Source organism: Carcharhinus amblyrhynchos, chromosome 30 (genome assembly GCF_965287045.1).
Source record: "Carcharhinus amblyrhynchos chromosome 30, sCarAmb.v2.hapA, whole genome shotgun sequence".
Classification (NCBI taxonomy): Eukaryota; Metazoa; Chordata; class Chondrichthyes; order Carcharhiniformes; family Carcharhinidae; genus Carcharhinus; species Carcharhinus amblyrhynchos.
The window spans coordinates 22,274,275-22,294,990 of record NC_137353.1 but is presented as its reverse complement, the minus strand read 5'-3'; the positions used below and the strand labels follow the sequence as shown (position 1 = coordinate 22,294,990).

The 20,716-nt window shown below is 45.9% G+C and overlaps 1 protein-coding gene across 4 annotated transcripts in view; it reads right to left on the bottom strand.

The window, feature by feature from the left end:
- Nucleotides 1-20,474, bottom strand: part of crocc (ciliary rootlet coiled-coil, rootletin) — a 108,003-nt gene extending 87,529 nt beyond the window's left edge. For 3 of the 4 annotated variants that reach the window (XM_080215467.1, XM_080215468.1, XM_080215469.1), the window contains exons 1-3: nt 8,699-9,033; nt 6,841-6,982; nt 4,114-4,262 (exon numbers count right to left, since the gene is read on the bottom strand). In XM_080215467.1, coding sequence (XP_080071593.1) covers nt 4,114-4,262; nt 6,841-6,982; nt 8,699-8,758 — 351 coding nt within the window. In that variant the 5' untranslated portion in view covers nt 8,759-9,033. Of the gene's footprint in view, nt 1-4,113; nt 4,263-6,840; nt 6,983-8,698; nt 9,034-20,238 lie in introns of those variants that run through there. The other variant, XM_080215470.1, reaches the window with a different exon arrangement.
- Nucleotides 20,475-20,716: the final 242 nt, after the last annotated feature.

Below are 20,716 nucleotides of genomic sequence, written 5' to 3'. Positions count from 1 at the left end.
GGGTTCGCAGCTCTCTGACAGCCTGCGGGAGGGGATTAAAGGGAATTAATATCCTCAAACTCACTGTCTACCCAGGCTGCAGGAAACAGAGAAAGTGACAATCAATTATTTCCTCAGGTAAAGGAAATAAATTTACAGAGTGACAGGGATTGAGTAGGGGAATCCCCACTGCCCTGGAATGCTCTATGGGGGGGCCAGTATGACCTTGAAGGGTCAAATGGCCTCTTTCTATGCAGCAATGACTCTATGGCTAGTTTTCATAAGTAAAATACCACTTTTTTTTTGAAGCACTTCTGAACTCAAACCCTGCTGTCATTTCCTTCAGGGTCTTTTTGTTTTGGCTTGGTCCAAATTCCTTCAATCTGTGGAGGGAGAGAGTCATCAGGTTCCATAGGCCCCAGCCACTCTCTGATACCCATTCAAGCGGCCATTCCCCGTGCGTTTCCTTGCATTTACCAAATGAACTAAATCAACACACTGTGCGATAAGTTAAAGGTGCAATTCCTTAAAGGGACACTGCATCAAAATAAACTGTACAGGGCACTGGTGAGGCCGCAACTGGAGTACTGTGTGCAGTTTTGGTCACTGCATTTGCGTAAGGATATATTGGCCTTGGAGGGAGTGCAGAGAAGGTTCACTAGGCTGTTACCGGCGATGAGGTGGCTAGCCTATGAGGAGAGATTGAATAGACTGGGTCTGTACTCGTTGGAGTTTAGAAGGCTGAGGGGGGATCTTGTAGAGACGTATAAAGTAATGAAGGGGGTGGATAGGGTAGAGGTAGAGAGATTCTTCCCGCTTAGAAAGGATAGCAGAACTAGAGGGCACAGCCTCAAAGTAAGGAGGGGGCAGTTTAGATCAGAGTTGAGGAGGAACTTCTTCACTCAAAGGGTGGTGAGTCTCTGGAATTCTCTGCCCATTGAAGTGGTGGAGGCTACATCACTGAATATATTTTAAGTCACGGGTAGATAGGTTTCTGATAGACAAAGGAATTAAGGGTTATGGGAAGAAAGCGGGAAAGTGGAACTGATCCACTTCAGATCAGCCATGATCTTATTGAATGGCGGGGCTGGCTCGAAGGGCTAGACGGCCTACTCCTGCTCCTATTTCTTATGCTCCTAATAGGATTTCAAAGAAAATTTAAAACATCAAAACAAAATAAAAGGGGTTGATAACAAACCCCAGTCCCTGCGCTGCCCACTGGATATGGAAGGCTTCAAATGTGCCAGCAAACTGTGTGCGTGTTGGAGCAAGTGCCAGAGAGTGTGACTGTGACTGTGAGTGAGGGAGTGCGTGCTGACCGTAACGATGGGCAGAATATTACATCAAGACAGGCATTGCAGTGAAACCCCAATCACGCCCTCACTTGATGCCCTCATGGAGGTACTTCATGGCAGACATTCTGAAATAAATATTGAGGCAGAGACCATTACGTGTTTTAAAAGAAAACTGGGTATATATTTGAAAGTGAGGGGTGAAGGTAAGGCAGCGGGATTAGTTTGGCATTGCTCCAGAAAAGCATTTCAGCACAGATATGATGGGCTGAATGATCTCCAATGCTGAAAATTGCAGAAAAGTTTAAGCTCGGATCAGGGCAGCAGGGTGGCACAGTGGTTAGCGCACTACCTTATAGCTCCAGGGACCTGGGTTCAATTCCCGGCTTGGGTCACTGTCTGTTTGCACGTTCTCCCCGTGTCTACATGGGTTTCCTCCCACAGCCTAACATGTGCGGGTTAGGTGCATTGGCCATGTTAAATTGACCCTTGGTGTCCTGGGATGCATAGATTAGAGGTATTAGCGGAATAAATTTGTGGGGGTTATGGGGATAGGATCTAGGTGGGATTGTTCTTGGTGCAAACCCGATGGGCCGAATGACTTCCTTCCGCACTGTAGGGATTCCACGATAAATGGGTTTAAAGTGTCACTTTGTATTTGACAGCTGATGCATGCTTGCTCAAATCAGAACCACTTCAAGGAAATATTTTATTGCTTGGTCTCTATAATTTGTGTTTGGGCTACGGAGACTTGATGCAAGTCCACTGCATCAGCTGGAACTCACCCAGTCTGTACGGCTCAACACCACAACCAACAGAGCTCAGTGGGAAACTCGAAAGTGAAACCTGAGGCTTCCAGGTAGTCAGGCTTGTGACCCATTGCAGTAGCGCAGAATGTGAGGTGTTGCAAGCGTATCACGGGCCTTAAATTAGAAACAATCTGCAATGTCAAATCTCAGGCCCATTCTGAGGCAGGTTCAGACATGCCAATGAGTTACTCAAAAGGAGAGGCAAGTCCAGGCAAGCCAACTGCTCCTGAGCCGCTGCCTCCACTCGCCACAGTCCTGAAACACAAGCACATTCCTCACAGGAGATGAATCCGTGGCAGCAGCTTAAACACAGCTTGCAATCCCAAACAAGGTGCCTAGTGCCAAGTCATGGGGCAATCACACCAATGGGGAGTACAACAGGCTACTTTCTACAATCGGAGTCAACTGAAGGAAAAACCAGGCTGACGGGGCAGAAATACATTTCGAGGTTGGTTCTCACCTATAGGAAGGAAAAATTCTTTAAGAGCTCAGGACATCCCAAAGCAGTCTACAGACAACGAAGCACTTTTGGAAATGCAGCCACTTGTCTTTAATGTTTATTTATTAGTGTCACAAGTAGCCTTACATTAACACTGCAATGAAGTTACTGCGAAAATTCCCACACTCCGGTGCCTGTTCAAATATACCGAGGGAGAATTTAGCATAGGCAATTGACCTAACCCGCACATCTTTGAACTGTGGGAGGAATCCAAAGCACCTGGGAGGAAACCCACGCAGACACGGGAGAATGTGCAAACTCCATACAGACAGTGACCCAAGCCAGGAATCGAACCTGTGTCCCATGAGCTATGAGGCGGCACTGCAAACCACTGTGCCACCGTGCTGCCCCCTAACACATTACAACAAGCTGGGCAGCCAATATGTGCTCAGCAAAACACCACAAACAGCGATGGTGATAACGACCAGATAATGTTTCTTTTGGTCAAGGGATAAATATCCAAAGAAAAATATTCCAAGTCCAAAGATGAGCAGGTTAGATGGATTGGCCATGCTAAATGGGCCCTTAGGGTCAGAGCAATGTGCAGGGTGAATATGTCAGCTTACAGGGTTAGGGCGGTAGGACCTAGGTGGGATTGTTGTTGGTGCAGGCCTGATGTGCAGAAGGAGGCCATTCAGCCTTGTAGGATTCTATGATTCTATGAAATATTGGTCAGAACACTGGCGAATAAAACCCCTTGCTCTTCTTTGAAATAAATAGTGCCATGGGATCTTTTACATCCACCTGCAGGAACAGGTATGGCCTTGGTTTACCATATCTGCCAAAGGGCAGCACCCCTTCAACGAGATGTCATCTTAAATGCTCTGAAGTGAGATTTGAACCGTGTCCTTCTGAGGTGAGTTTGAAACACACTGAGCCACATCTGACAGAGTGTACCATCTACAGGACCCAATGCAGCATGTGCTACGGCTTCGTTGGCAGCCCCCTTTAAATACACGCCCTCCACCACCAAGAAGGGCAAGGGTGGCACCATCTCCAAGTTCCCCTCCAGGTCTCACACTGTCCTGACTTAGAGATATGACTTAACTCTGGATGCTCCGGATTCCTCTCACAGTCCAAAGATGTGTGGGTTAAGTAGATTGGTCATGTAAATTGTCCCTTAGTGTCAGGGGGATTAGGATGGTAAATATATGGGGTTACATGAATAGGACCTGGGTGGGATTGTTGTTGTCGGCCACCTTCTGCACCATAGGGATTCTATGATTCTATGACCACATTATCACTGGGTCAAAACCCCGGAACTCTCTAGCAAACTATGGATTCCTGCACTACTACAAATCCTGAACTGGAATTGCACCAGTTCAGGAAAGTGGCCCACTACCAATTAACAGAGCATGAACCTACTGTTCTGTGTCACCGTGAAACAGTCACATAAATGCCTTGAATACAGTAGGTCAGAGATTTGGTATTCCTTGCACTGAATATTTTGAAATGACATTGCCTAATCCGGCCTAAGCCACCTCCGGCACAAAGTCATGACTTATCAACCCATAGGTGTTTTTGGGTCACTTACCCGTTCACTGATGGCATTGTATTTAATTGCCAGCTCATCTCGCTCGGCCCGGCTCTGAGCCAGGAGATCCTCCACACGGGATAACTCCTGCTGCAAAATACGATTCTCTTCCTGAAGAGGCAGCACAGACGTCATCTCCAGGGGTGATGCTACAGCAGAGGGAACCAGAAGAACATCAAAACCCTGCAAAAGGTCAACTAGCCACTTCTAGCAAGACTGGATACTCAACAACATTAATACATTCTGAAATGTGTAACTGTGGTTAAGGATAACTCACTATGTTGCTGCACAGAGTGGCTGTTTATTCAATGGAATAAAGCTCATTCCCTGTGTAACATATAATGTTACTGCTTATTCAGCAGGGTAAGGATCACTCCTCCAGTTATTGTGTACTTAACGGGGCGAGAATCACTCCCCAAGATACTGTTCATTTAGCAGGGTAAGGGTCACTTCCTGAGTTACCGTGTATTCAGCAGGGTACATAAGAACATAAGAACATAAGAAATAGGAGCAGGAGTAGGCCATCTAGCCCTTCGAGCCTGCCCCACCATTCAATAAGATCATGGCTGATCTGTTGTGGCTCAGTTCCACATTCCCGCCCTCTCCCCATAACCCTTAATCCCCTCTCTTATCAAAAACCCATCAACCCGCGTCTTAAAAATATTTAGCGAGGCAGCTTCCACCACTTCAACGGGCAGAGAATTCCAGAGATTCACCACCCTTTGAGTGAAGAAGTTCCTCCTCAACTCCATTCTAAACCGCCCCCCCTTTATCTTGAGGCTGTGCCCCCTAGTCCTACTATCCTTTCTGAGCAGGAAGAGTCTCTCCACCTCTATCCTATCCATCCCATTCATCATCTTATACGTCTCAATGAGATCTCCCCTCATTCTTCTAAACTCTAACGAGTACAAGCCTAATTTATTCAGCCTCTCCTCATAGCTCAACCCCCTCAACTCCAGCATCAGCCTAGTAAATCTCCTCTGCACTTCCTCCAAGGCCAAAATATCGTTGCGTAAGTACGGCGCCCAAAACTGCACACAGTACTCCAGCTGCGGCCTCACCAATGCCCTATACAGCTGCAGCAAGACCTCCCTACTTTTATATTCAATCCTCCTCGCTATGAAGGCCAGCATCCCATTCGCCTTTCTGACCACCTGCTGCACCTGCAAGCTGGGTTTTTGCGACTCATGCACAAGGACCCCGAGGTCCCTCTGCGCCGTCGCCTGCTGCAGTTTTTCACCACTTAAGTAATAACCCTTCCTACCATTATTCCTACCAAAGTGGACCACCTCACACTTGCCAACATTAAATTCTATTTGCCATTTCCTGGCCCATTCGCCCAGCCTATCTAGATCCTTCTGCAGACTCTCCACACCCTCCGCACAATTTGACGTTCCACCAATCTTGGTGTCATCAGCAAATTTCGACACCCTACACTCGGTTCCCTCCTCCAGATCATCTATATAAATGGTAAATAGCTGAGGCCCCAGCACCGACCCCTGGGGCACTCCACTAGTCACCAACCGCCAATCCGAATAGCACCCATTGACCCCCACTCTCTGCCTCCTATTTGACAACCAATCCTCTATCCACGCTAACACCCTACCCCCAACTCCATGTCCCCTGACCTTCTGCAATAACCTCTTGTGAGGTACCTTGTCAAACGCCTTCTGAAAATCAAGAAAGACCACATCTACCGGCTCTCCTCTATCCACCGCCCTAGACACATCCTCATAGAACTCCAGTAAATTTGTCAGACACGACTTCCCTTTAACGAAACCGTGCTGCGTCTGCTCTATCAAGCACTTTCTCTCAAGATGCCTCGCTATTTCCTCCTTGATGACAGATTCTAACATTTTACCTACAACTGACGTTAAACTAACCGGCCTATAATTCCCTGCCTTTTGCCTGGCACCCTTCTTAAACAACAGCGTAACATTAGCCGTTTTCCAATCTTCTGGCACTTCCCCAGAATCCAGCGACGTCTGGAAAATAACCACCAAGGCATCCACTATCACCTCCGCCATTTCTTTCAGAACCCTCGGATGCATTCCATCCGGTCCTGGGGACTTGTCCACAATCAGCCCCTCCAGTCTGTCAAGCACCGCCTCTCTAGTAACAGTAATGTCATTAAGACCCTCCAGTCCTACCACCTTTCCATCTCTAACACCCGGCAAATTATTCACGTCCTCCTCCGTGAAGACAGAAACAAAAAAGTTATTCAAGACCTCAGCCATATCCCCATCCCCTACCACTAAGTCCCCCTTCTCATCCTCTAAGGGTCCAACGTTCACCCTAGCCAGGATCACTCCCTGAGTTACTGGTCGGAATTTTGTCGCTTAGCCCGCCACAGGAATCGGAGCGGGCAAGGGGTGGAACGTGGAAAGATCTGTTGACCTCGGGTGGGATTATATGGTTTTAGGATGAGCAAGGCCATAAGATCTTGCCCACTGTGTATTCAGCAGGGTAAGGCTCACTCTGAGTTACTGTCCATTCAGTGGGGTAAGGATCACTCTCTGAATTACTGTGTATTCAGTAGGGTAAGGATCACTCCTGAATTACTGTGTATACAGCAGAGTAAGGATCATCCCTTCAGTTTTTGTTTATTTAGCAGGATAAGGGTTACTCCATGGCTTTTGGCTGTGGAAAAACTATCACCTACAGTTGGAATGAGTCAGTGAGGGGTGGACTTTCATTCTGATAGCTCTTCTTCCTCCCTGTCCTTACCTGATTTCTCTTCCTGCGTTAGGTTTTTGGTAACGATTTCTCGTATTTTGGCTGGAAGACAAGTCAAGGGTGAATCCTCAGTATCTCCTCGAAATAAAACTCCTTTCCGGTTCTCTGCACTCTGCACCGTGTTCTGTAACGTCTGCCAAAGAGATGGGGAGAGACACGTCAAAATGACACTCCAGGGAAAGTCACCGACAATCTGGAATTGCTGCCCTCCAGAAAGTTGCTGTTAAAACCAATGTGGAGGTGCGTACCAGGGCTTAATCGAGCTCCATTCCCTCCATGCAACTGAGTCCCTGAAAGGACCCAAACAAACATCAAATCATTCTTCCCTCGATTACTCACATTGTCACATGGATCACAAAATCCCTACAGTGCAGGAGGAGGCCATTCAGCCCATCAAGCCTGCACCAACAACAATCCTATCCATCCTCATAACCCCACACATATTCACCTTGCCAATCCCTCAGAAATCAAGGGGCAATTAAGCATGGCCAATCCACCTGACCTGTACATCTTTGGACAGTGGAAAGAAACCGGAGCACACGGAGGAAACCCAAGCAGACATGGGCAGAACATGCAATTTCCACACAGACAGTCGTTCAAGGCCAGAATTGAACCCGGACCCCCACGGTAGACAGCAGTGATGCCCACTGTGCTGTCCTTGGTAATAACATGGAACACACCCCAGGATCACAGGTTCACTCTTGGTCTGTGCTGAATTAGCAGATCTGGACCAGAGAGCGGGGATAACAGGCCAGGGTGCCAGCTACGTGCTGTCTTGTTACGAAAAGTGTTGTTAGTGGATGAGACCATAACAGCATAATATATAGGAGCAGAATTAGGCCATTTGGCCCATTTAGTCTGCACCGACCACAAACCCACCAAGACTCTGTCCCCATTACCCCATGCATTTACCCTAGCTAGTCCCTCTGACACTAAGGGGAAATTTAGAAAGGTCAATCCACCTTTGAGGCAGCAGCGCTAACCACTGTGCCATCGTGCTGCTATTCTCCAACCTTTGATCCCCTTACCAATCAAGGACCTATCAATCTCTGTCTTAAATACAGTCAATGGCCTGCCCTCCACAGCCTTCTGTGGCAATGAATTCCGTAGATTCCTCACCCTCTGGCTGAAGAAATTCCTCCTCCAAGGAGGACAAGGCAATTTTCTCCCCCTACTTGGAGCCCTCTTGATACGCACTGTGCAGGCTCACATGAAACCACAGACATATAGAAAATAAATGACTGGAAAAGGGTCCGTCTGATAGGATCCGTCTGATAGGATCCATCAAATCACACGGTATCCCTCTATTCATTTTCTCTTTTAAGTATTTATCTAACTTCCTTCCCTCTTGAGTTAGTGAATAATATCATCTCCACTGACTTTTTTGTCAGTGTTTTATCCATTCACCTGTGTACACTGATCCCCCAACTATCTTTCACCCTCCCATCTCCTACATTTACAGCAATGTCCTCATGTACAACCTACATTAAATAGACTGGCGCTCTCTCCTACATTCTTTTAAAAAAAAGTCTTGAATCTTCTATGCAAGTTGTTGATGTCAGTTCAACCTCTGAGTCTTCCCTTCCTTCCGTGTAAATACCTCCTAGTCTGCAGGGGAGGGCATCGCCTTCAGAACTTATAACCTGGAGGAGCCAGAACTAAACCTGGGCTGAGAGAGAGAGAGAGAATGAAGCCGGTTCCTTTCCCACCCTCAGCCCAGACCCCGGGGAAGGCTCAGCTAAACACATGGCAGGCAAAAAGGAATGGAAACTATCCCAGCACAACACCATCCCATCTCTTTAAAAACTGACCGACTGTAAAACACTTGAGTTGAAAGCGGCTCACAAACCTGGATCACCGATTCCAGTTTGGAGCCCTCCTCGGCTGCAAAGTCTCCACATGAGCTCATGGGAAGGTCAGGATAACACACAGAGGAACTTTCAAATGGAGTTTCCACTCTGGAGAACAGGTCAGGATTGGGGGGTGGGGAACTGGAAGGTAGCTTGCTCAGGCCACTCACTCCAGGAATGAATGAAATTACAATCTAGCGGTGGGTCTCCCGGGAGGCCCGGAGGGTGCAGACTGTTCTTTCATTGCTGCTTCCTCTGTCTTTTGTTCTCTGTAACAATCTCTGCAAACACTTTCTGGAGTCTCCAATCAGTCTCGGCGCCTCGTCTGAGTGTGTTTATCATTAGATGATATTCTCCAATCTGTTGGTCCTTGTTATTCCCGCCCCTTTGAGCTCCCAGCAGTCAGACCCGGGATTAATTTAAATCCCCCCTCCACAACTCCCAAACACAGACACACACTGGAGGGGAGACAAGATTCACCCTCATGGAGCCCGAGAGGTCCTAGTGTCCGATGGGCATTAATTAAATGTCCGATAAACATCTAAGTGTAAAGTTCAGGAATGATTTGACCCAAACACAGACATGGATAACCTGTGATTGCACCTGAACCTGCCCAAACACCCATCATTAAATGCAGCTTTTAACATCCCAAGACAATGTAAAAGAGAGTTTCACACCAAGACATGCATCAGATGTAGAAAGTTACCAATGTCTCTCCCCTAAAACCACAACCTAGACCATCACAGACCTTTCATCCGTGCCTCAGTTGGTAACACTCGCACCTCTGAGTCAGAAAGCACAAGTCTCACTCCAGGACTTGATCACACAAATCTGACACAGCTCTCCGACAGCTAGAGGCGTTTGCTACTAAATAAACCTGTTGGACTTTAACCTGGTGTTGTGAGACTTCTTACCACACAAATCTAAGCAGATTTACTGCAGTACTGAGGCAGTGCTGCACTGTCACAGTCACCTTCACTTGGATGAGACATTAAACTGAGACCTCCTTTGTCCTCCCAGAGTAGACGTGAAAGGTCCCATAGCACTATTTCATAGAGAGCCGGATTAGCACTGCTGCCTCACAGCTTCAATAACCTGGGTTCGATTCCAGTCTTGGGTAACTGTCTGTGTGGAGTTTGCACGTTCTCCCTGTGTCTGCCTGGGTTTCCTCCCACAGTCCAAAGATGTGTGGGTTAGGTTGATTGGCCATGCTAAATTGTCCCTTAGTGTTAGGAGATTAGCAGGGATAAGGCCTGGGTGGGAATGTTGTCAGTGAAGATGCAATGGGCTGAATGGCCTCCTTCTGCACTGGAGGGATTCTATGCTTACTGGGATCTTGCTGTGCACAAATTGATTGCCATGTTTCTGTACATTACAACAGTGGCTGTACTTCAGAAAATTCCATCATGGACTGTACAACATTTGACCATGAAAAGCACAAAAAAATGCAAGTCTTTCTTTCTAACTCGACACAGGAGGAGGGTCTTCTTTTCCTAGGCCCCTTGGGAACAAGGAAGACTTGCTTCCACTCTAGGTGGCTGATAGGCTGAGTGCACAGTCTGCAGACTCTGCCACACATGGGGCAGGTGATATTTGAAGGGTTGGGCAGGTGAATCATTTCGAGGTTTGTGTGCTCTCTTTGAATCCTCAACGTTGTCTCTTCTTTCTCCTGATAAAGTCTCTCAATGTGTTCAGTGCCTTCTCAAATAAATCACCTGATGAAGGAGCAGCACTCTGAAAGTACCAAATAAACCTGTTGTACTTTAACCTGGTGTTGTAAGACTTCTTACCGCGCCCACCCCAGTCCAACGCTGCATTTGGGATGCATCCTCATGGATGGATCCCAAATAAACCATCTCCATTTTGGTTACTCACAAGCCAGAGACTCGCATGAGTTTGTGAGAGATGTTTGATTTCTTCAGGGATGCTTTGAGGACACCCCCAAAGTGTTTCCCCTGTCCTGGCAGTGTCTTGCTGTGACCAAGAGCAGAACAGAATAGTTACTTTGGGAGTCTGGTGCCAGGCTTGCGAATGCCAAGTTCTGGTTATCGGAGCTGGTTTGGAGTGATTAGTGGGAGCCACAATGCCGGGTATGTTGACCTGGGAGAGGATGCAGCTGTTGAATTGACTTTCTTACCACCAATTTGGTAGGAGTCTGATATATATGTCTCAGAAAGCTGAGACATAAATATCAGGTCTTGAACAAAGCATTTGCTCCACATGCACAGTTGCACCATTCTAGTTGAGTGCAAATCATAACATGCCTTTTTTTAATTCATTCGTGGGACACGGGTGCAACTAGCTGGCCACAGGATTTATTGCCCATCCCTAGTTACTCTTGGAGGGCAGTTGAGAGTCAACCACATTGCTGTGGCTCTGGAGTCACATGTAGACCAGACCAAGTTAGTACGGCAGATTTCCTTCCCTAAAGGACATTAAGTGAACCAAATGGGTTTTTCTGACAATCGACAATGGTTTGATGGTCATCAGTAGATTCTTAATTCCAGATATTTTTTATTGAATTCAAATTCTACCATCTGCTGAGATGGGATTCCAAACGGGGTCCCCAGAACATTAGCTGAGTTTCCGGATTAATTGTCTAGCAATTATATCACTAGATCATCACCTCCCCTATCTATTCTAATGACTTAGTTGATAATGCACCATTTGATTGGCACTGAACCATGTGCAGCAGAAAGATTTCATCCCTCGTCTGTGTTGAGTATTTTAAAAAACTGCAATTGATCTTAATGTCCTGGGTTATAGAGGGGACGAATTAGCACAGTCCAATGATACCTGCTAGAAGGTGTGTGTCTGGATGCAGAATGAGTGCTTCATCAAGTTTGGTTGTGATGCCCCCCTCACACCCTCATGATTGAAACCCAACTAACATTGTCTTGGCTCGCATCTGACTACCTGAGTGATCTGTTAGTGGGCCCAGCAGACTCTGGAACCTGCACTCCAGAACAAAGCAATACGTCCAGAGGATGGGGGAAGTTGGTGAGAAAGGAAAAAGAGGGAGTTAGAACCATAAAATGACAGCACATAGAGAAGCAGGAAAATAATTGGTGATTGACAGCCTCACAGGGGCTCAAGTTCGATTGTCTGTGTGGAGTTTGTACTGCAGCAAAGGGACTTAGAGGTGGCAAAGTGCTCCAGGAAGTCCTGAGCATCTGATTGGTGCGATAGAAATGCATGCCTTTCTTTCATTGCTCAATGGAGAATTTGGAAATTAGACCAGATATTGTGATTGATAAAACCAGGATTGAAACAATGAAATGAAGAAAAGTAATGATCTGAAACAGCAAAACCACGGCTGCACCAAGATTACTCAAACTCCAGTGTGTCTTAGTCCGCTAGCACTGCTGCCTCACAGTGCCAGAGTTCGATTTCTGGCTTGTGTCATTGTCTGCACGGACTCTGCACATTCTCCCCGTGTCTGTGTGGGTTTCCTCCAGGTGTTCCCATTTCCTCCCACACTCCACAGATGTAAAGTTAGGTGAATTGGCCATGATAAATTACCCCTTAATGTCCAAAGATGTGTAGATTAGATGGATTGTGGCACAACAGTTAGCATTAATGCTCACAGCACCAGGGACCTGTGTTCGATTCCTGGCTTGGTCATTGTCTGTGCAGGCTCTGAACATTCTCCCCGTGTCTGTGTGTGTTTCCCCCCCACCCCGGCTTCCTCCCACAGTCCAAAAGATGCGCTGTTTAAGCGCATTGGCCATGCTAAATTCTCCCCCAGTGTACCCGAACAGGCGCCGGAGTGTGGCGACTTGGGGATTTTCACAGTAACTTCATTGCAGTGTTATTGTAAGCCTATTTGTGACACAAATGAATAAACTTTAATTTGTGGAGTTACAGAGATAGGATGGGGATGGGCTTGGGCAAGATGCTCTTTTGGAGTATCGGTGCAGAATCGATGGGCTGAACGTCCTCCTGCTGCACTGAAGGGATTCTGCAGATTCTATGGAACAGAGCAATGGGAAATGTAGGACAAGTGCAACAAACAGGGTCTCTGAAATGCGGGATACCTGGAGACTCCATTAAAAACCTGAACAGAGAGGTAACTGGTTCTAGGACCCAGCAGACACTCTGCAGGCAGAAATACTTTAATTTCCTCCTAGCAACTGCATGCGTCTGTCTCCGTGGTAACTGTATGCCAAATGTTGCCTGCTTGCTGCCACCTGCAGCACTTGCTGTGACCATCAGGTGGCTTGAAATGCCTTTGGAGACTTCATATGGCACCGTGTTTACTTGGTACAGAACAGCTTAATATTGTCTCCCCGTTTTGCAATTGTTGCGTGATGAATACTCTGTGCCCTTGACATGTTCCTTCCCCACAGCAGCTCCGACATCACTGTCTCCCCCCAACAGCAAAGCTGCAGCAGGAGCGGGTGCCCGATGGAGGTGAAGCAGAGGGTATCCAACTCAATTCAGGGGCAATTACAAAATTCAAGGGCAACAATTATTGAGTTTGCACTGGACATAAAAACAATGCACTCTGTGTATTGGCTTTGTAACTTTAACATACCTTGAAAGAAAGAAGTTGCATTTGTATAGCACCTTTCATGACCCAGGGATGTCCCAAAGTGCTTTATAGCCAATGAAATACTTTTTGAACATGGTCAGTTACATTGTAGGAACCCCAACAGTCAATTTTCACCCAACAACCTCCTATATACACCAATAGGTTAATGATCATATAATCTGTTTTGGAGGTCTTAGCCAAGGGAAAGCTATCCTTTGATGCAATGCCCATTGAATTCTTTTGATCTGAAAGACAGCATTTCCAATATCGCTGCCCTCTTTCACTACTGCACGGGGATTTCTGCCCAAGTCTTTGAAATGGGATTTAAATTCCTCATCTCCAAAGGCAAGGGTGCTGCACACTGACTGACCAGCTGTGTATCTTCCAGGTTCCCTTTTTATCTTGGCTTTATGTCAAGAAACGTAGCACTGTGATTATGTTACTGGACTAACAACCCAGAGATCAGATCCCATCAAGACAGCTGGTGAATTTAAATTTAGCGAATAAATACTTCAGAATGAAAAGCTAGCAAGAGCAATCCTGACCACTGAATTGCTTTGAAAAAGACCACATCTGATTCACTAATGCCTTTTAGGGATAGGGATCTGCCCTTCTTAGACTGGTCTGGCCTATAAGTGATTTCAGACTCACAGCAATGTGATTGATACTCACTAGTTCAAGAAGGCAGCTCACCGTTACCTTCTCAAGGGCCATTAGGGATGGGCAATAAATGCTGGCCTTGCCAGCGACAGCCACATGCCATGAATTAATAAAAAAAATTCCCCAAAATAATTCAAAGTTCAGGTTGGTATTTCCATAAGATGAGTACTTATAGTAAGAGGGGCATTGTGGGGTGGTAATGGTAATGAACTCGTAATCCTGAGGCCCAGGTGAAGGCTATGGGGACACAGCTTCAAATCCCATCACCGCAGTGGTGAAATCTAAAGTTCAATTAATAAAATCTGAAATTGAAAGCTAATCTCAGTGATGATGACCATGAAACTATCATTGATTGTTGCAAAAAGGATGGACAATAAATGCTGGCCTTGCCAGCGACACCGACCTCCCATGAAAGAATAAAAAATATATAAATATCCCCTCATCCCCATGTGTTCATTTGTGAGAAAGTAGCTACGTTTTGCACCTGCTGATTTGTATTTGCAGTAACCTCTGCCTTTTCCATGGGGAGCTCCTCGACTGATAATAATAATAGAAGTTAGTTCTGAATGAAATCCCACAAATTGACACTCTGGCCAGATTTCAATGTCATGCCAGAGGCTTCGGAGGCTTCCAAGTCTCCAGACCGACAGCAGAACGTCTTAAAGATTATCAATCTAGGTCACAGCAGACGTCATGTATCAGGATCTTTTTTTCCTCAGTTTACTCAGCTCCACTTAACCCATAAAGAAGATAGGAAAAATGACTTATTTTCACCTCCTCTTAGCTCAAGAGGTGTGGAGGCCAATTTTAGGGCTCCCATCATTGCCCCAGCTGAGAAAGATTAATTTGGCACAGATGCAGGATAAAGGTGTATGCCTTCTCAACCTGCTCATGGACCTGGCAAAACTTGCCAAAAACAGGAGTCCAGGCAGCGGGCGACCAAGGGGGGGGACATCCAATCTGACTGTCTGCCCCTCTACCACGGCTATACTTGCGGCTGGGTGTCCTTGGAGAGAAAGCATGTGGTGGCCAAGGGCACCGTTAATGCCTTTTGTGCCTTCTGGGCACCGCAGGAACTGGAGTGCATTATTGACCCCTTTAATCACATTTTGATTTGATGTTTTAAGTTTCCTTTCCACCTTGTCCTGTGTTTCAGGTGGTTCCCCTCCTTTTGGGACCTGCCTCTTTTAATCTGTCCCCTGATTAATTTGATTTAATTTAGTTGGTGCAAAAAGATTGGTGCATGCCCTCTCTGTATACCTTAACACATTATTGCATTCAATGCTTTCAACACATCCCAAAACACTTTATAGGCAGCAAAGTACCTGAATTGCAGACACTGTAATGTATGAACCATTGGTGATTTTTATTTGAACTCTAATTGATTATGTTTTTCTCCTATGTCTCTATCATCGAGCTTTATCTGCTCTGTTTGTCACCAGCATCTGCCATCACATTGTGTCTTAATGACTTTCATGCTTCTGAGTTTCAAAGTGTAAGGAGATCCTTTTTATACACCACTATGATTGCTGGGTGATCAAAGGAAAATCTCCTTTGCGAAGAAATGAGGGATCGGGAGGATTGAACTGGTTAATTCCGGCTTTGTTTTCAAAAGCTGTTGTTTTTTTTCAAAACTGTGCACTAACTGGTTTGTAATAAGAATTATAGAGCTGGACTGACCAGGCTGTAGGCACCCAGCAGCATAATACAAAGTTAATCACTAAATGAGAGTGGGAAATACATTTTAAAACAAGTGTTTAAAGGAGCAAGGTGGCAAAGTGGTTAGCACTGTTGCCTCTCAGCGCCAGGGACCTAGGTTCAATTCCTGCCTCAGGTCACTGTTTGTGCGGAGTCTGCACGTTCTCCCCATGTCTGCGTGGGTTCCCTCTGGGTGCTCCAGTTTCCTCCCATAGTCTGAAAGACGTGCTGGTTAGGTGTATTGACCCGAACAGGTGCCAAAGTGTGGCGACTAGGGGAATTTCATAGTAACTTCATTGCAGTGTTAATGTAGGCCTTACTTGTGACTAATAAATAAGGTTTTAAAAAAAAAATTGAAACGCCATGATGTGGAGATGCCAGCGTTGGGCTAGGGTGGACACAGTGAGTAGCCTTACAACATCAGGTTACAATCCAATAGGTTTATTTGGAATTACGAACTTCCAGAGCGCTGCACCTTTATCATCCTTCACCTGATGAAGGAGTAGTGTTCCAAAAGCTTGTGATTCCAAATAAACCTATTGGACTTTAACCTGATGTTGTGAGACTTCTTCCTAATTCTGAAAGCAACTGGCAGAATGTTACCTGAATAGCAGTTGCTCCTAATTTATGCATCAAAGACTCTAACAAATGCTATAATTGAGACTCAGGGTGACCTTGCTCTGTGATAACATGCATCCTCCTGATTTCACCCAGTCCCACAGAGCCAAAACAGTCTCAACAATGGTTTAATTTTTGACAGAACAACACTAATCTCAATAACTCAAATCCTAGTCGGTGCATCTCAGCAGAATGGTGGACTAAGATTACAATTAGCTTTGGAAAGAAAGACTTGCATTTATATAGCATCTTTCACAACCTCAGGATATCACAAAGCACTTTACAGTCAATTAAATACTTTTAAAGAGTAATCACTTTTGTCATCCAGGATAGGTGGTAGTCAATTTGTGCAAAACAAGCTCCCATGAACAGCAAGTTGAAAATGATCAGATTATCTACTTTTATGATATTGATTGGTGCGGGGAGTAAATATTGGTCAGGGCACTGCTTCAAACAGCACCTGGGGATTTTTTTTTAATCCATCAGAAAGGCTGACAGAACCTAGTTTTAATATCTCATCCTAAAGACAGCACCTGCAACAACCCCCCTGCTGCACTGGAATCTCAGCCTTGTTTTTTTTAATGCTTGTTCTAGAGTGGGACTTGGAACACATAACCTTCTAACTCTGTGGTGAGAGTACAATCACTGGGTCACAGATGACATCATGAGTCCACAGGTTAGGGGGAAGTAGAAAGAATGTTGAACTTAGCTATGATGGGACAATCATCTATTAACTCACATTATCTGAGCATGTTTACTTTGGTGAGGTGACAGGGGCTGACAGAACCAAATCTAGCAACAGTCATTGTATGTGTAGGGCAAGGGGCAAAAGGGGAAGAGGGGATGCGGGGTGTGTGTGTGTGTGTGTGTGGTGGTGGTGTGTTTAAAAACTCTGTAGCTACTCTGGGGTGAGGTCTTAGTGTTTGATAGACCACGTGCTCATGTCAACAATCTTGCACACACAGTCAGTTTTCAGCCAAACCATTCAAACAATGACATGTTGGAACAGTGGTCAGCACTGTTGCCTCATAGCGCCAGGGACCTGGGTTCAATTCTGGCCTCAAGTCACCTTCTGTGCAGAGTTTGCACACTCTCCCCATATTTATGTGGGTTTCCTCCAGGTGCTCCAGTTTCTTCCCTTACTCCAAATATGTGCAGGTTTGGTGGATTAGCCATGGTAAGTTGCCCTTTAGTGTCAGGGAGATTAGTTGGGTTAATACATGGGGTTACGGCCTGGATGGGATTGTTATTGGCGGTGGCTCAATAGGCCAAATGGCCTTTTTCTGTACCGTAGGGATTCTAGGAATTTCTTCTGAGGTAAATGTCAAAAAGACCTGACTGCAACTATTTCAAGGAGCAGCGAAACAGACACCGCCAGTGAAAGCTGCAAATGTCTTCAGACAGTAAATTAAATCAAACAAAGTGGGGTCAAGGGGTACAGTGTACTATTGGAAATGAAAAGTAACAGATTTTTTAAAAACAGAAAATTCAGTGTATAGCACAAGAAAAAAAACTATTTTCAGGTCAGAGTACACAGCAGCATGGACAGAGTACTGCATCAAACTGCAGCACCTCATCACCAAAGCTCTAATTTCTCATCATCATAGACTATAGTATTTGGCATTAGCGAAAGTTTGAAGGCAGATGTTAATTATCTGCATGATTGATATTAATCTTTAGTTGGCTGAATTTATGTGAGATGAATGATATAATTTACCCTTGTTCTGCATTCTAGAACCATACAGTGCAAAAGAGGCCCTTTGGCCCATCAAGTCCACACTGACACATTAGAAACAGCTGAACTCCCACCTAATCCCATCTGCCAGCACTTAGTCCATAGTCCTGAATGTTATGGAGCGCCAAGTGCTCATCCAGATACTTTTTAAAGACAGATCACACTTAGTAGCGAACTCTGGGGTCTCCTTATTTAACCAGGAAGTAGCTGCCGAAACTAAGATGGGAGCTCAGAACACCCTCTCCCCCACATTTTCACCCATTTTCATCTGAAACAATGAGGAAAGGAAATCATAGGAACAGAAGTAGGTCAGTCAGCCCATTCAACCTGCACCATCATTCAAACAGATCATCTACCTCTTTGGCCATTTTACCCCCAAGAGAAAAAAAAATTAAGGTATAAAACTCAGTCCCTACCTATTGAGTGGAACAATGAGAATATTGGCCTTGGTGTAGGGCAGGATGTGAACAGCTGAGTTTAGAACAAGTTGGGACTAAAGTTGGAGCAGAGTTTATGGTGTTGGGCCTAAAATCTGGGGTTTTATTGCTACTAATGTGCAACTAGAGACAAATGCTCACACATCGTGATTTGTCGGTGTGACAACATGGAGATAGCTACAGAATGGAGTGGTGACGGGGAAGATAGAACCAGGTGTAATTAGCACACGCATGGAAGCTGATGGAGTCCTCTCAAACTCCTCTGATCCAAAGAGACAACTACTGCTACCAACTGGCTTACCCTTCTGAGGCGGGTCAATGTGACACCAGAAAAGGTGAGGGCCTTTCCAGGGTTAAGGCACATGGCTATCTGATCTGTATCAGTCACAACTCCCAAATCAGTGCAAATCTTTAAAGTTGCACAAAATTTTGACCAAAAGAAATGTTGGAGGTCTAAAATAAAGACAGAAAATGCTGGGAAAAAACATATGGCAGGGCACACTGCAATCATTTCCCATTCTGGCATTGGCAACACAGTGGTTAGCACTACTGCCTCACAGTGTCAGGGACCCGATTTCAATTCCTGGTTTGGGTCACTGTCTGTGTGGAGTTTGCACATTCTCCCTGTGTCTCTGTGGGTTTCCTTTGGGTGCTCTGGTTACCTCCCAGTCAGAAAGATGAGCTGTTAGGTGCACTGGCCATGCTAAATTTTTCCTCAGTGTACCTGAACAGGAACCAGAATGTGGCAACTAGGGGCTTTTCACATTAACTTCACTGCAGTATTGAAGTAACTCTACTTGTGATACTAATAAATAAACTTATTTTTGGAATGAAATGTAAGTGTAACATTAATGTTCTTTGGGACTTTACTGGTATTTATCACAGAATCCCTTCAGTGAAGGAGGAGACCATTTGGCCCATCATGTCTGCACTGATTCTCCAACAGAATCTTACCTCTGCCCTGTACCCATAACCCCATAGTTAGCCTACTAATACCCTTAATCTAAATGGTCAAGAAGGCAGTCATGACTCCCTGTGATTGAAGATACAAGGTCATCACAGAGGGGCACACTGAGAAGTCTCACAACAAAAAGTCTCAACACCAAATTAAAGTCCAACAGGTTTATTTGGAATCACGAGCTTTTGGAGCACTGCTCTCTCATCAGGTGAAGGAACACTGCTCTGAAAGCTCTTGATCCCAAATAAACCTGTTAGACTTTAACCTGGTGTTGTGCGACTTCTTATTATGCCCAACCTCAGTCCAACACCAGCAGCTGCACCTCAAGACAGAGAGGGAGCTTCATAGAACCCCTACAAAGAAGAAAGAAGCCATTTGGCCCATTGAGTCTGCACCAACTCCCCGGAAGAGTATCGCACCCTCCTTCCATCCTATCCCCACAACTCTACTCATTTACCATTGCTAATCCATCTAATCATGTTGGGACACTAAGGGGCAATTTAGCATGGTCAATCCACCTAGCCTCCACATCTTTGGTCTGTGGGAGGAAAACGGGAGAACGTGCAAACTCCACACAGTCGCCCAAGGCTGGAATTGAACCCGGGTCTAGGCTCTATGAGGCAGCAGTGCTAACCACCTCTTGTATTAGAAAGTCTCAAATGGGGAAGAAGTTGAATTAGGAATAACAACAAGCACATGTTTCCAAGGCCTATCAAAAAACAAAAACGCGATCCACGAAGTCTGAGATTTCGCTATCACTTCTATTGCAATGTTCGCTCGGCTGCTGGTCAGGTTGAGCTGGCCTCCTAGTTACTGTTTCCAGGTCACACAATAATCTGCATTAAATTCCGCCTGCCACTGACGCTGCTTTTGTTGTGTGTTGTGAAGCTGCCTCCTACCTCCTACCCACCCCCGGGCACTCCTCTCCTCCTGCCCGGGGGATCAAACGCTGCTCCCCGGCTGCTGTCTTCAATCTCATTCGCTTCCTCCTCCGATCCCGAATACCGGCTGGGACTGTCTCCAGAGCCGCCGAGAGGACGCTAACCGCAACCGAAACTGGGTCAAAGCTTAGCTTAATTTGCGTGCAATGCAAGACAGACCCGGGTTAAACCTGCAGCCTGTGTACAGGGTCTGACCCGGGCTAAATCTACCAGGGAACACACAGGGTCCGACCCGGGCTAAATCTAACAGGGAACACAGGGTCTGATCTCGGCTAAACGTATCTGGGATACATAGAGACTAACCCAGGCTAAATCCACCTGGGAGACATAGGGACAGATCCAGGCTAAATCGACATGGTGTGTACAAGCCGACTGGGTTTAAATGTGCTCTGATCCAGGTTAACATTTCAAAGGTCGCAGGCACTGACCCGGTTGA